General features: G+C 39.1%; 1 protein-coding gene across 5 annotated transcripts in view; it reads left to right on the top strand.

The window, feature by feature from the left end:
• The first annotated feature begins 370 nt into the window (after window positions 1-370).
• VPS13A (vacuolar protein sorting 13 homolog A) overlaps window positions 371-15690 on the top strand; it is a 110064-nt gene continuing 94744 nt past the window's right edge. For 3 of the 5 annotated variants that reach the window (XR_004237810.1, XM_032097547.1, XM_032097546.1), the window contains exons 1-10: window positions 441-540; window positions 8392-8435; window positions 8918-8960; window positions 9851-9946; window positions 10227-10328; window positions 11000-11109; window positions 12718-12777; window positions 13820-13879; window positions 14075-14155; window positions 14591-14648. Coding sequence is in view for 4 of the 5 variants with exons in the window: in XM_032097547.1 (XP_031953438.1) it covers window positions 441-540; window positions 8392-8435; window positions 8918-8960; window positions 9851-9946; window positions 10227-10328; window positions 11000-11109; window positions 12718-12777; window positions 13820-13879; window positions 14075-14155; window positions 14591-14648 (754 nt within the window). In the remaining variant the exon portion in view is untranslated. Of the gene's footprint in view, window positions 541-8391; window positions 8436-8917; window positions 8961-9850; window positions 9947-10226; window positions 10329-10999; window positions 11110-12717; window positions 12778-13819; window positions 13880-14074; window positions 14156-14590; window positions 14649-15690 lie in introns of all 5 variants that reach the window. The other 2 variants (XM_032097544.1, XM_032097545.1) reach the window with 2 other exon arrangements.

Raw genomic sequence — 15690 nt, 5'->3', positions numbered from 1 at the left:
ACAGAGCACTGGAACAAGTTGCCCAGAGAGGTTGTAGAGTCTCCCTTACTGGCGATATTCAAGAACAACATGCTCGCAGCCCTGTGCCATGTGCTCTGGGATGACCCGGCTTGAGCAGGGAGGTTGGACCAGATGATGCCCCGTGCTCCCTTCCAACCTGACCCATTCTGTGACAAATCGTACCTTTCCAAGAGCGCATGTACGGAGCGATACTGGGAAGGAAACGCCCAAGGCAGGCGGACCTGCGCAGCCCCCACCGGCTGCCGTAGCCTCAGACAGGCCACGCCTCTTCCCCGCCTCGCCGCGCCCGCAGCCGGACGGGGCGGGACGGGGGCAGCGCTGGGCCGCCCCCGCGGGGTGGGGCGGGGCGGACCGGACCGGCGGGGAGCGGCAGGAGCCGGGCTGGCGGCGCTGCTGCCGGGCGGCGGCGGCGGGGCAGGATGGTGTTTGAGTCCTTGGTCGTGGACGTCCTGAACCGTTTCCTTGGCGACTACGTGGTGAACCTGGACAGTTCCCAGCTGAAGCTGGGCATCTGGGGAGGTAGGGGCCTGGGGCGCCGCGGGGAGCCGCCTGTCTGCCCTCATGTCGCCGCGTGCCTTCCTGCCCGGCCGGGCTCGCACTGCCGCCCGCACAAGGGAGGAGCCCGGGGCGGCGCCCCCTGGGCGCGGTCAGGCCGAGCCGAGCCGGGCCGGGCCGGGCCGAGCAGAGCCGCCTGCTCGCCCGACAACTCCACCACCGCTCCGCCTGCCCGGCCGCTTAAAAATAGCCGCGGGGGCGGTCAGGCGGGCGGGTTGGGGAGGTGGTGTCCACGGAGCCGTGGCTGCGGCAGTGGGGGGTGGCGGCGGCGCGGGAGGAGCTGCAGAACGGGGAAAAGAGAAACCGGGCGAAGTGCTGGAGGCGCATGGAGGGCCGCTCCTGTTTTGTTTTTCCCTGCGGAGCCGTCCGTACTGTCTCGTAGCTGCGGACGGACCTTGGCTGGCCGCGGTGTCTCTGGTGCTCGCGGAAAGTTTGGGAATTGGTGGACGGGCAGCTTGGAGGCGGGAGTCTGACCTGGCTCTGGGAATGCGAAACTGAACTGGCTTACGGCGTTTTCCACGCCTGGAAGTAAACCGTGCCAAGGATTTTACTGCTCGTGGGAGTGAGTGGCCTCTCTGCGAACAGCAGTGACATCCCGTTTTTTTTTTGGTGCTGTCATCTGTAGGTCTGGAATATTTGTTATTTTTAGCCTTAAAGAACCAGTAGTAGATACTGCCTTAAGTGTTTGCAGAGGTCGTTCCCAGCTGTGCTAGGTGAGGTAAACGGTGGTCCGTAGAACTAAATTAACGTGCTAGTTCTGATGGCAGTAAAGTGTTCTATTTGAATGTGCTCTCCTGAGGTCCCCTTGTAAGGTATGTGCAACAAAACAGCATCAGAGGTCCGTCAGACACAGACCACGAACGGATGTCTGTGCAGTGTCCACTGCTGGCTCGGTTTCGAATGTGCATCCCAGGTGTCTGCAGCATCAGCAAAAGCAAACGCAGAGGTTCAAGGTTTTTTTTGCAGGTGCTTTCATGTATTAGTAGGTGTGAAACATCCTCGAGGTATTGCCTACCTGCAGTTCCATTCCTAGGCGCTCATATACATTAACCAGATTTTATAAGCTTCTTCTGGAGCTTGTTACATCGTGGACATTTTTGTTTTCATGCTTGTTTTCCGAAATGGCGTCCTTATTTAGTTGCATCTCTGCAGTAATTTCCCTTCGGTTAGTCAAGGCATTTATAGCGTCTTTGTAAAGTTCAGTCTCTGTAAGGAGTCTTAACGCAGCAACAGCACATGTAACTGCTGGAGACAAAGTAGTAGTCCTTGATCTATAGCAGTAAGGCTTAATATCACGTACCTCTTACTGATTAGGTGAGTCTTACTTGGAAGGTTTGACTAATTGCACCTTTCAGCAAAACTGTGTCAGCCTAATTGCTTGATTTATGTACTGAAGTTCTGAAGTTACCATAGTATCTTCTTTCTGTTCAGTGAAGACAGGCAGAATATTTAATGAAAAATATGAAATGCTGTGTAAATGTTTTGGGCAATGTTTATGCATTACAAAAAAGGTAGAAGTTTCTTTTACCAGCTCGCTACGTTACTGATGGTTAATCATGACAGCTTATGCCTCTGTGAAGCTACTGTTAACGGATTAGATGCATTGTCTCAGTTTAAAAAAACTAAAAAAAAACCCCACCAAACCCAACTGAAAACTAAAAAAAACCCCACCAACTCAGTTTTACTTGGAAGTTTCATATTCAGCTGTCATATTTTTTCATGTCTGTGGAATTTAATTTTCTTTTTTATTATCTCCTCTTCAAGAAGGTCTCATATATTAGAGGTTTTAGTATATTTTTATTTAAATTAAATTTCTCACTTCTCTAGTGTCTATGTATTAGAATAAAATTATTTTTTCTCTTCATAACCTGTCAACTTGTTTGTAGTGAATACTGATGTACAGCCGTAGTGAAGCATCACCTGTAGAGTTTTTTCCCTGGCCTACCACATGATGCTTTTTTTCAATTTAATAAAATTGTGTTTAATCATCTGTGAATCTGCAATATTTCTTTCATTTCAAATATCTCAAAGGACCCAGAAATTGCATTCTTCTATCTAAAAGGCAATGACTATTAGTAACAACAGCAGTAGAATACTGTTTTTATGTGGAGTGCATCATTGATCAGCAGATCCCTACACTCACAGTATACCTAAAGTGTGGATAATTTTTTTAGCTTGTTAATTACTAAAATTCTGTAACTAAGGTATTAAAATAAAAAAATTACTTTTTTGGCCTTCATATTAAAACTTAATGGTTTTAATGCTTGTCTGCATGCTCTGAAAGCATTTCCATGACAGCTATGTGTTTTCATACAGTGTTTGTGTGTCGTGATTACTAAACTTTACATAAATCATATACTATTGAAAGGAAATTGTCCTAAATCCATCACATGAAAAGAAAAAAAAAAAAAAAGTTGCTTGCTTTTTTTCTTCCTTGTAACAAATCACTGCTTTTTGTTTATAGACTGAATATATGTATAAAACCTAATGTTACATAGTTTCAGCTTCTGTAAATGGAGAAATTTCTTAATGAGCTTTAAATGAGCATACTTGATATTAACTTTGGTTGAATAAATGAGAGAATTCATCATGCTGTATTAAAGCTATTCCAGATTCAATCTGTGTAGTAAAGTTGTATGATGATGATACTCCAGAAAATACATGAACATGGTAATAATTACGGAAATGCTTTGATTTTTTTTTTTCTTGTTAAAAACCTCTCAGATTGAAAGGTAAAAATGTAGACTGTCTCAGTATTGAAGAAGGACGTAATATCTGAAAACACTTGTGGCTGAGAATGTTGCAAGAACTGAAAGACCTGAAATATAAAAGGCAGTGCAGAAAGTTGAAGGTAGCTCAACCTACACAGGTAAAAAAGGTAATTTGAACATGTAAAGCTAATACTGGCAAAGGCAAGGCTCAGAAAAGAGGGTAACGGGACAAAATCACATGCATAAGGAACTCCATTAATATGAAGCAGGGTAAAAGACTAGTGTGTTAGGCAGCCATGAGAGAAAGCTATTGGATGGCTGATGCTGGGAAGGACAGTGTTTTTTAACTTCTTTTTGTTCGGTGTTTACTAAGAAAGATCGTTTCAATGGGCTGTGTTAACAAGTGTGCAAGTACTTGGCTTAGATAAACAGGTTAGATAAGTATTTAGGTGAGTTAGATATTTTTGAATGCTCTAGACCTGGTCAAGTTAAAATACCTGGAAAGATGCTTGCAGCAATGTGAGACATATGCAGTTATCTTTGACATGAGGTGAAGTGCCAGTGAGGTTTCCAGACAGTGTTGAGAGACCAAACAGTTGTTTTATTATACAGTTCATGATGCCATTATTTTCTTTTGACTATGTCTAAATAACCTTTCAGTGTCGTGGTCAGACCCTCTGTACTGCCCTTTAAAAAGCTTAATTCTCAGTTGATTTGGCACACTTGCTTATTACATAATGTCTCAAGCATGTCTTACTTAACACAACTTATTACTTGAATAGCTGGTAACTCTTTTTTGGGCAGCTGTGTGAGTAAGATGATATAGGCAGATAATTGGCATGTTTGTGAGCACAAAAACACTTTTTTTTTTTTTTTTTTTTGCTACAACTATTACTATAGTGAAAGGCAACTACTTTTGCATGCCTTGCCTTGTCTAGGTATAGCAGGTGCAACCTCCTGCTCTCCCCTTACATAATAGTAATTTGAATTCACTTGAGGGATACATACTGTCTAGTAGTTTTTGTTGTCTTTCATGACCTGTTTTAAAATAGATGTCAATAGAGGAGGTATTTGGCAGACACTGATCCTCAAAGACTTACAGCTTGTCTTTAGAGGGTGTGCTTAAACAGAAATAATTAACGGCCCAAAAACAAGTGGAACATGACTAGCAAAGGCAGCTGTTTGTATAAAGTGATCAGGGGGGTTCACAAGCTGACAGTGCTGTTGGAAAAAAGCAGAAATTTTGTTAAAATATGTGAACAGGAGTGTTGTGTACCGATCAGATACTAGCTAAGGTATTTGTGCTTTCTGATGTTTCCTCTCTCTCTGCTTTCCTTCCCCTTCCCCTTTATTTACAAGACAGCAGAGAGTGATTAATTAGGTAAAATCTGCAGGATTTTTATGTAGATTAATTTTCTCCCCTCCCTTTAACTTCTGTTTATAACCATAACAAAATTTCAGTTAGGCCTCTTTGGTGAAATAGTTTACCAGATATCTTTTTGCAAGCTGAATCCTTGGTAGTAGATGTTGGTTCTTGAACTCAAATTCATGAAGTTATTTTGAGTATCTAAAATTAAAACTATAAACCTATTCTAGAATTTTGAAAACTTTTTAATTTTGTTGAATTATTCACATTGTCCAGAGATCAGTAAATCTAAAAATTTGCTTTATAATGCAGTCTAAATAAATCCTAGACTTTGCGATAGATATTTGAAACTGTTCTGGCTTTTATTATTGTTTCGGCTGGTAGCCTGCATGTTTAACTCTAGTTTATACAACTCCAACTACTTGTACATACAGTTTCTGAGGTTGCTTAGTTGGGTAATTTTTAATCATGCATTGGATGCATTTCTGTCATCAAAACATCCAGTTGCTCCCAACAGGGGAACACCACCCCTGCCAAAAAAATCCCCAACAAACCATCAGCAAAACTAACAATCAAATCCTGATGTATTTCCTGATTTTTGTAATTAATATCTACTGTCAGTACTCCAAGACTAATTCATTAGCTGTGTTACATCCTGTAACTAGGGTTTGTTCCCTGATTTTCCTGCTTCTGTTTGTGGGGGCTTTTGGGTTTTTGCCTCCCATCCCCAACAGAATGGTCAAGATTCAGTGTAGTTACACTTAGATCTACATTTCATTGCAAGGGAAATGACTACATATGGTAGAGACTAAATTTTGGTAGTGAAAGAAGAGAGTACTGGCATGGTCAATATTTACTCAGTCTCTGTGCTAACCCATGAGTCTCTCAGGCTCTCTCTCATGTGTTGGAACAAGAAAGATCGCATCAATACACAAAACCTAGTGCCTCCTTAGTAGTCTGTTGTGTGCTTTAATAGGCCATTCACTGTGGTTGTGACCCTCAACTGAGGTTTCTGTAAGTAAATTGTTGTATTTTAGTAAATGTGTCTCAGTAATTATATACTAAAATTCAGCTACCTGGAGTTCTAGTAATGTGTATTTCTGCTAGTGATTCTTAACTAAAACATTAAAATTTTTAATTGTAAAATCATAAGTAAAAGCAGTGAAGAATGATGTACCCCACTTCCAAATCCTAGCATTTAATGTAGAAATTTCGAAGTCTTCCTGTTTGAAACATTATTGATTCCATGTTTATTGTCTGCTATTATGATGTGCTCAGGTAAAATGAGGAAGAGTTCTGCCTTCACAAAGTATTGTTTGTAAATGCTGAAGATAATCCTTACTCACTTTGCAGTACTTTGTTTTTGGAAGCATCTGGGCTGCCAAATTATTGTAGCTTGAGTTATAGTGCCTCTGCAGAACTGTGGCATGTGTCAGACCCTTGCTAAATGAGAGGCAATGTTTACTTAGCCATCAGTGAAAATGAAGAAATTCAACCCAGTTAAACTGCTTCATGTGTCACGGAGTCTTACAGTTTCCTTATGAATGTTTTTAACGTGGCTCAACTGGCCTGCAGAAATTGCATGTTGTGCCTGGTAACTTGATTACAAACCTGGACCTTTGCTCTGGATACCATTAGAGTTACTTGCCATGAATACAATTACAGTTAGTGATATCTTCTTGAAGAAGCAAACGGGACGTGTTTTAGTGTTAAAATGGTCTGTGCAGAGTAAGCTTTATCAGGGAATAAATTTAGAATGGAATTGAACCAATGGTATATAAAACTGTCACCTTGTTATTGCCCACAAAGACTATGTAGTTCTAGTTCCTAGAGTAGTTACAGACTACTTCTGGGAATGCTTTCTTTGCTTTTTTTTTTTTTCCTTTTCTGTTGTTTCTGGCAATGTGTATGTATTTTAAGGCTTAAAAGCATCATCATCAGCTATCAAAAAACATCCTTCTGCATGTAGCATTTCTCTGGAGAGGCTGATGTTAGCATATGTCACATGTATAGACTTCTACTGGAAAGTGATTATGAATTGTTGCAATGAATAAATTAAAACGTTTATAACTTCATAGTATTTTGTGAGTGCTACAAGATGGATGGATTAGTTTACCTGATCAGCTCTTCCATATCAATTCAACAATTTGAGCCAATTCTTCTAATCTATGCATTTTTGAGATTTGAGTCCAATTTCCCAAAATTGGTGTACTTTGAACAGTTGTTTATCGCCATTAGCACTATATAACTGCAAGATTATTCTTCCAATTGGAGCTCCCATTTCCCCATACATTTTGCTATTTCTAACATGCATACCAAAAGAAAAGCGTTTTTGAGTCTATCAAATCTTCATTTGCAACCTCAAGTTGTATTCCTTTCCAGGCCTGTAATCTGCTTCTGGTTTCTGGAATCTCATTTATGCCCCTGCTCAGCTGTATCAGGTGTCTGTTCCATGTGCATGTGTTAATGCTATACAAGTAATTTGAAAGTAACCATCACAGAAGCTTCATTCTTGTAGATTTTGCAGAAGACATTGCTTTGGACTATGTGCATGTTTAAGTTATGAGTTTTCTGGTCCCAGTATTCCTTTTGTTATGGCAAGTGTTTGATGTGAAGTATATTGTAAAACTGATCTTGCAATTTGAATTTTCTTTGTTTAAGGACAGAAATTCAGTATACTGAATTTCTGTCCTTAAAAAATTAGATTACTGAAATGCTTCCTGTGAATTTTTGTGAGGCTATAAATAAAACTGGCAAGAGTAAGATCTTTTGAGGGCTAAAATTTAACTCTCATTTACTGTTCATAGATTTCTACAAGCATAGGAAACAGATGGTTGAGGAAAAAGAAGCTAACTTTTGGTTTCAAAATGGGTCCTTACAAAATTGAGACAGTGATTTCCAGCATTTTTACTTTGAGTAATTTTAGGTTATTTTTCATGGACATGCAAGCTTCATGTGACAATCTCAGATATTATTTTGTAGCATGATTAATCATCTTTCATAGTCTTAATCATCTTTCAGGGATATTTGACGTGTAGGATGTGGATCTGTTTCATGGTAAAGATTTTAGGAAATGTGGTGGTAAATCTTGGATAAGGGATAGGATAAAAAAGAGAAAGACACACAGAGGTTAAAGTGTGGTACAGAGAAAGAAAGGAAGAAAGATTGGCAGTCCTGGCTCCAGCCTCAATGCAGCTGGGGTGTCCAGGGTCCTGGGGCACATGTGTGCCTGGGTTTGATGAGGGTGCCTTTACACAGTTAAGTTTTCTGTGCCATGGAGCTGAGTTGCTTGTTTACTATGCAAATGGGTTCTCATGTGCAGTTCCTTCTTCCAGACCTTTTTGGAAATGGGTCAGAGGGCTTTGGGGGTCTCTCGTGGTTTCGATCCCTCCATACTGGGTTTACCTTAGGTTGACAGTCCATGCCTGCTTCTTGACCTCATTGCTTTGCATGTGCTCTACTTCAGGAGCCAGAGCATAGACCTTTGTCTGAGAGGAGTTCTGGCTTATGTCTGTATGGCCCCCACTTCCTGCCACATCCCGTTCTTTCTCATGGCATGTTTTAGCAACAATTCTTGGTTGACTCCAGTGCTATCCTCCATTGGTGTTTGAGACACACACATTAGTCCCCTTATCTTCTAGGCTTCTGTAACCCACTGATTTAGACTGTAGGACTTGCAGTGTATACCAGTCCTACTTTACTTATTCCTGTTTTACTTGTTGGCTTCTTTTTTTTTAGGAGCTGTAGCACTGAAGAATCTGGAAATAAAAGAAAATGCACTGGTAAGCTAGTGAAAATAACAATAATACTTGCAAAAATGATTCCTGAACTATGTTTAATGTGCATTTTTTAGTTCTTATTTTAGGGTACACTTTCTTTTAAGTGGAAGCTTACTGATTTGCTTTCTTTGTACCCATTTAGATTATCTGATTAATTTGAGATTAAATTTAAAGGGGAAAGTGTATGCATTTTTTTTTCCCCTTAACAGAACTTTCCGAAATTGCTAAAAGAATGTGTTTAGGTCAAAATCGGTACTGAAAGCCCTTTTTATTTTATAGCTCATGAAGCTAGGACTTTGTTTTTGGAAATGTATTTAGCCTAACATGGCTTAACAGTATAAATTGGTAACCAAATGCTTGCTTATTCATTATATTGAATTTTTTTTTTAGTGGTTTGTTAAAATTATTGTAATATCTTTTCCTGCATTGGAACATTTCACAAGTTGCTGAATTGAGCTTAAATTTTCTGAACCTCTTTCTTTCAGAGTCAGTTGGATGTGCCATTTAAAGTTAAAGCAGGACATATTAGTAAGTTGCATTTTATCTTGTACACATGCAGGAGTTTCTAAACATATTACCTTCCCTTGCAAGTGGCTTTAGGCATCCTAAGCAAGAAATTTCCGTATGTTCATTGATTTGTATACTTTGTACACTCTGAAGTTTGTCTCTTCTGAAAGAAACTTTCTGGAGAAGCTCCTTTTGATAAAGTATCCTTGAGTCTTGTTTAATCACCTCAATGAGAAAAGAGCCCAACACAGCAAAGATGAGCAATTGGTCAGGACTGGATCTCAGTCCTTGTCCTGACAAGACTCCATAACTGATTTTTACCTTTCACTTGCCTTTTCATCTCCTTCCTTGTTTTCTTGTTGCGTGTTGATTGTCTTGTAAAAGTTAGTGGTTTTTTAAAGTAAACTGAGTCTAAAGCCATTATGTGTCCTTTAAATCTACCTTGGAGTAATGTATTTTCTGTGATTGATTTAATATTTTATTAAAATTGGCACTCGGGTGAAGAAGAAGAGACCTCATGTAACTTCATGATCCCTGAGTTCACAAAACATAATATTTAGCTGACTGCTGATGTATGAGCTGCCCATGTGGTTTTCTTGTTTCTGAGAGTGCTGCAGTGGATTTTCAAGGAGGGAGACATTGCTGTTGAGAAGGAAGAATGTAATTCAAGGGTTTTAAGGAAAGACAAGGAAAGACTTGATAGTTCTCCTCATGGAAAAACTTCTCATGTTGCTTGTGTGTTGTGTATGAATATACAACCCAAAGGACTTTTGCCTCGGATACACTGGGGTATTTTCTATCCAATATAATGATTTTTAAGAGATTTTGTGTCTAATATCAATTAACTTTGCATTTCTTTTCCAGTCAACTATTTAACTGCATACCTCAACCTTTTTCTTCTGTGTTTGCAGGTCAACTTAACCTACAGATTCCATGGCAAAACCTTTATACTCAACCTGTTGAGGCAGTCCTTGATGGAGTTTATTTGCTTATTGTGCCCATAGCCAGTAAGTTAATGTACAGGAAGAAGTGACTGTAGATTGGTGGGATTTCAGAAGTATCTGGAGTGGGTTGATACTGTTTTCATGACCTTTATTCCTAGTAGATACTCTAAGCAATTACAATTAAATAATGGAGTGGAAGTCTTTCAGTAATTTACATTTCATCACCTAATCTTTTTGCTGTTTTGTAACTGTTACAAAAAATGCAGAAATTACACCTTTTGAAACAGTATCTTTAAAAAAAGTATTTTTTTTGTTACTATATCTTTTTACATTATGTGTTTAGGCATAAAATACGATGCTGAAAAAGAAGCCAGGCAACTCTTAGAAGCAAGACAAAGGGAATTGCAGAGGATAGAAGAAGCAAAGCAGAAGATAGCTGACCAAGGTAAGAGTGGGAAAAGCTAAAGTGGTGCTGCTTCTTTCTTTATTTTAATCCAGAAAGACACAGACTTTGTCAAAGTGTTCTAGATTCTTGTTTTTTCCTTATTGCTTAAAAACCTATTAGTTATGGTTTTTTAGGTATAATGGCCATTGCAGAAGCAGCATTCTGAAAACAAAAAGGGTTGAGCATTGACATGATCTGATATAAATTGGGCTTTTGAGGTATTACTTTTGTATCATGTCGCCTGACATTTTCTTTCCTCTTTCGTAAGAAATAATTTAACTTTGTTTCCCATATCAAAGCATTTTTACAAATACAGCTTTTTAAAGGTCTTCTTCAACCTGTTCTTCGATACATGCAACTTCTTATCTTTAAATTCAACTTCCAGTACTTCCAAGAAATATGTATTGGCCACCTTGAATATTGGTGTGTGCTGGTCATACTTCTGAACTACCTGCTTCTTCACTCAGCAGGTGGTAAAGCTAGGAAACCTTCTGGTCTGAGAATATATATGATGTAGATTACACAGAACAAACATGTTTTTGTACAACTGGAGTACAATGTAATAGAGAATTAAAATGCTTATCATGCTAAATTTGTTATGTTAATGTTTTGTCTAATTTTAAAAATACTGAAATGTAAACAAAGCACTAAATTATTTTCCTTTTACATAGATAAAGTAAAAGAAGAGAAACAAGACACTTTTGTAGAAAAGCTAGTTACTCAGGTCATCAAAAATCTTCAGCTGAAAATTTCCAACATCCATATTCGCTATGAAGATGATGTAAGTATTTTTGTATATCACAGCATAAGGGATTGCTCACTGTAACATGAAATTGGGAACCTGTCTTGATTTCTTCCAGTTGCTTTTCATGCTGAGACAGTATGTAGTGGTTTGGTCCAAAATACTCATTACTGTTTATCTGCTGTGAGATAAGAATTAGGAGAAATGCAAAACAGGCACCAAACTTGAAAGAATATAAAGAAGTTTATTAACAGACCTAAAAGAAGGAAAAAAATTATACCACCTTCAGAACTCTCCTCCTCCCCCCACCTTCCTCCCTTCTCCCACTGACAATGTGAAAAGACAACCCTTAAGATGTTCAGTCTGTTTACCACTTCCATAATAACCTTGTTTAGTCCATTTAGAAAGAGAAGTCTCTTCTTGCTCATGCTATGAAAACATTATCACAACGAGACAGCCGCCCACTTCCAAATATTGTTCAGTCCCTTTAGGAAGAGGAGTCTCTCTGCCTGCGTGTGAGTCCTTTCCCCCCCCCGACTTGCAGCTTTTCCCGCAACTGCTTTCGAGGGTCCACTCTTGAAGTTTTTTGGGGTACAATTTTAAGGTTGAGCCGTTCAGAAACAAAAACAGAGGCCCTTCTCCTTCCCTGGGAGCAAAGGGTCTTCATCATCTTCATCTTTAGGACTATCTCTGGGAGCATCTCTAGGAACTGAGGTTTTCTCCTTTCCCATCTGGAGCAAAAGTCCTCATCTGGTTCATCTCTACGGACTGAGGTTTTCTCCTTTCCTGTTTGGAGCAAAAGCCCTCATCTGGTTCATCTCTCCCTGTCCAAACTTCTCATGAAATTACAGCTGCGTCAGCATCTGCCTATCTCAGCGCAGGTGCTTTTGCTTACAAGTTGAACACTCCACCCCCCATATCTTCATGAAATTACAACAGGATACTCTGATATATCATAGCTTCACAACAGAATTTCAGCTTTAAGCATCTCCTCTCTCTCTTCCCTCAGGTTTTCAGCTCTTCACAGCAATAAAAGGGTTACTCTCACCTCGGCCTTGCAGCTTTGCAGCTGGAATGTTGAATTTTTCTTATCGCAGTGGAGAGGGGGGAGAGCCGAGCCGCTCCGGCTGCCCACGGCAAGGCAGTGGGGGGGGTTCCATGGCTGGAACAGGTCCATCGGCTCCAGGATGGCCGTGGCCCGGCCTGGCCTGGCCCAAGCAGGGCCTGGCCGGGCCCGCTGGCCCCCACTCGGGGCCCGCAGCCACCTGTCCCAGCGCCGGAAACGAGAGAGAGCTTGGGGGGGGAGGTTTGCCTGTTCTTAAATGTGGATCACAGAGGTGATCACAACTTTAAGTGGCTTAGAGAATTGTCCATATTCAAACTGGCCGCTGATAGGTTCAATCAGTTCCCAGAGGAAACTGTAAGCACCCCTTAGCAAGGACGTCCCTTCCGGGACTATGCTTGCTAACCTATGACACAGTACTAGTAAAGCTGTGGAATTTTCTTAGTCTTATTAAAAAAAAATAGAAAATAAAACCTGAAAAAAAGCTTGTACCAAAACATAAAGATACTTAAATTCTTAGCCAAATATAAGTGCTTATAGAGCATGAAATAATTCTTTTTTTGTCTTTTCCTGTGTTCTATTAGATCACAAATCGTGATAACCCCTTGTCATTTGGGATTTCACTTCAGAATCTAAGTTTGCAGGTAATTTTATTTTTCACCTTTTATCTGAAAAACGTGTTGATATATACCAATAGGTGAAGTTGTGTTTTTGTTTGTTGTGCTTCCGGTAACATACTGTTTAATGAAAGTGTAGCTATAATCATCAGCAACGCACAATGGTAACTACTTGGTTTATCAAATTCAGCATAATTACTGTGGTGGGTATGCCATTAAAGGTAAAATGCTAGCATTAAAATAGATTTTTAGGAGGAATCATCCTGCTGCACTTTGTGATTTCCAGTCCACTTCGCTGGATTTGGGATATTCAAACTCTGAATATTTTGCTGAAACTGACTTGAGCTCCAAGAAGGGAAGTTACTACCTGATAACAGGGAGTGGGGGTCGTGGTGGGGAAGGAAAAAGAAAAAAAGGATGATGTCTTTTTTTTTCAGCTGGAGCTCAATTTTTTTCGAACTGCACTTTATTGTGCTAAGAGTAGTCATCACAAACAGTATGGAATTTTTTTTCTGGAAGACTGTGTAGTAGCAATATGCTGATGGTGCTGAGTTGCTCTGATTCAGCAGTTTTTGCTGTGTAACTGCTAGTCTTAAAGAAAATATGTCTTAAACAAGTGCTACTTTCTTCAGTGACATGGTGATCTCATGAACGTTTGTTCCTAGCACATTGAAAGGTCTTCTTTAGGCTCAAACTAAAATGAATTACTTCCAGATTTATAAAAGAATTCAATCCCTTTTTTATCTCTGTTCAAAGAACCTGCCTAAAAATAATACTGGTGTGAAGGAAAACAGTTTGAAATACAGAAAACAGAATTTTATAGTGTCTTTGGTTCTTGTGTGAAGCCTATTAATCAGTGCATATAATTATACATATTTTTTGGGGAAAGTAGCCTTATCAAGTTTTCACTTAAAATAATGGATTAATCATCTTAAATCAGAAGATTGTGTCCCAGTATTTTCCATGGCATTTAATTATGATGATGTTTCTTTCTTTTTTAGTAGTTTGTTTCGGTTGTAACGTGTTGGTGAATTATAAACAGAGTAACTTCATTTAATTTTCATTTCAGACCTCAGATAAGAATTGGAATCCATGTTTACATGATGAGACAGCCAAGTTGTTCCACAAGGTACAGTATAAACTGTCTTCTAAAGAAAGAATTCCTAATAAAACCAGCTGCATTAGAATTTCTTCCACAGAAATTAAGATCAAGAAAAGTTGTAACTATATAGTCTCTAAACCAAAAGTAACATTCTCAATATTTTTATTCATCCAGACTTTGTGAATTTCAAATTATTGATCTAAAATTTGTTTGTATTTTCAGCTTGTGCGACTGGATAACCTTTTTGCTTATTGGAATGTGAAGTCGGAGATGTTCTACCATGGTGGTTATGATGAATCATTGGTAAGTAAAGCACGAGGTAGTGTATCTAGCTAGCATTCTAGTTGAAACTGGGAAGCAGAGAACATGCTTCGCATTCAGGCCTGCTTCTGTTTATGTCAGCGTCCTGGAGAATTGTTTGTAGCTAAAAGCGTTTTTAGGAAAAAATAGTACACGGTTAAGGCTTTTATGTGATGGACATACAACACCCATCCGAGAAAGTTAAAAAAAACCTAGTCTTCTGCCAGTAACAAAATGTACATGATTGATCGTCACCTTGTTCAGTGATAGCTAAAGATAGACATAGCATTCTGTTTAAAACATAGATGAGTATTTGAATTTTACTTTGGATCAGGGGGATTATCTGAGAACTGTTTAAAAATGCTAACATTTTGTACTTTTAAAAGCTTTATCTGGAAATAGAAATGCAATTTTCTTTTAACTCTGTTGTGTGTGTAGGTTAACTTAAAACACGGAGTTGCCAGCCACAACGTGATTCCAGAGGGTTATGATTTTGGTAAGTGTTAATTAATTGTAATATGCATCCATAATTCTAATTTTTGGTGCATCTGAGAGGTTGTCACTTTGGCTGTTACTCAAAAATCTTAAGGAGTGCAATTTAATCCTGTAAGAGTAACTTACTGACACTTTCTGACGCTGTCTTTGTGACAGTGAATACCATATTGTATAGGTAGCCTTAAAAAAGCCTTAATAAAAATTTGTCTTGAGTCATGTGTCATTCTAATGGAATGTCATACATAGATCCTCATTGTTAACACCCATTGATGAATTCCTTTATTTAAGAAGCTTAGCAATAACATGTGGTCTGTGTAAATTTTGTGAATTTAGATTAGTTTGAGTATGTTTTTGAGGTCACCTGCTTTGTGCAAAGTGTCTTTGTTCATGTGAGGTGGAAACAGTAATCACACAGCTTTGAAACATTAACTTTTTAGTGGGAATATTGCAAGTTACTATTGCTTTGAGTGTTTCTTACTTAAGTCGGAAAGCTGAAAGTCACATTGGCATCACTCAAACATGGTGATAGTTTACTTTCCATTGTAAAATACATGATTTGTATTTATCATGTGCATCTGTGTGATGGTTTAGAAACTGTTCACAAGGCTGAATGGCCTTTGAAGTGGCTTGTTTTCTGGGAAGAAAGTCCTCAGTTTACTATAGCCAGGGTTAAAAGAGACACTGTCAGCTTTATGCTGCCACTTTCCCCTGAGTGAGTCCTATTTTGACTGACAGAGAACTATGTAGCAATTTCTTCTGATTTCTTATCCATCTTTTTTGACTCTGGCTTTGACTCTTTTTTGTAAGAGAACAAGTGTTAAACATCGTAGGATGTTTAAGTCTTTACGTAGTAAGTTCAAAATAGGTGTATGTAAAGCTTAGGATTCAAGATTTACACTCTTTAAATTCAGCAGTGCCATCAGAGATGCAGACTATGGTGTTCTGTGGTAAATGAAAATTTGGTCCTGTTTAGGGCAAGTCTTCAGATTAAAACTTTGATAGGAAGGCAATAAGCATGAAGTCTAATTCTATCACTTGATGTA

This window comes from Corvus moneduloides, chromosome Z (genome assembly GCF_009650955.1).
Source record: "Corvus moneduloides isolate bCorMon1 chromosome Z, bCorMon1.pri, whole genome shotgun sequence".
Taxonomy (NCBI): domain Eukaryota; kingdom Metazoa; phylum Chordata; class Aves; order Passeriformes; family Corvidae; genus Corvus; species Corvus moneduloides.
This window is presented reverse-complemented; position numbering and strand designations above follow the sequence as displayed.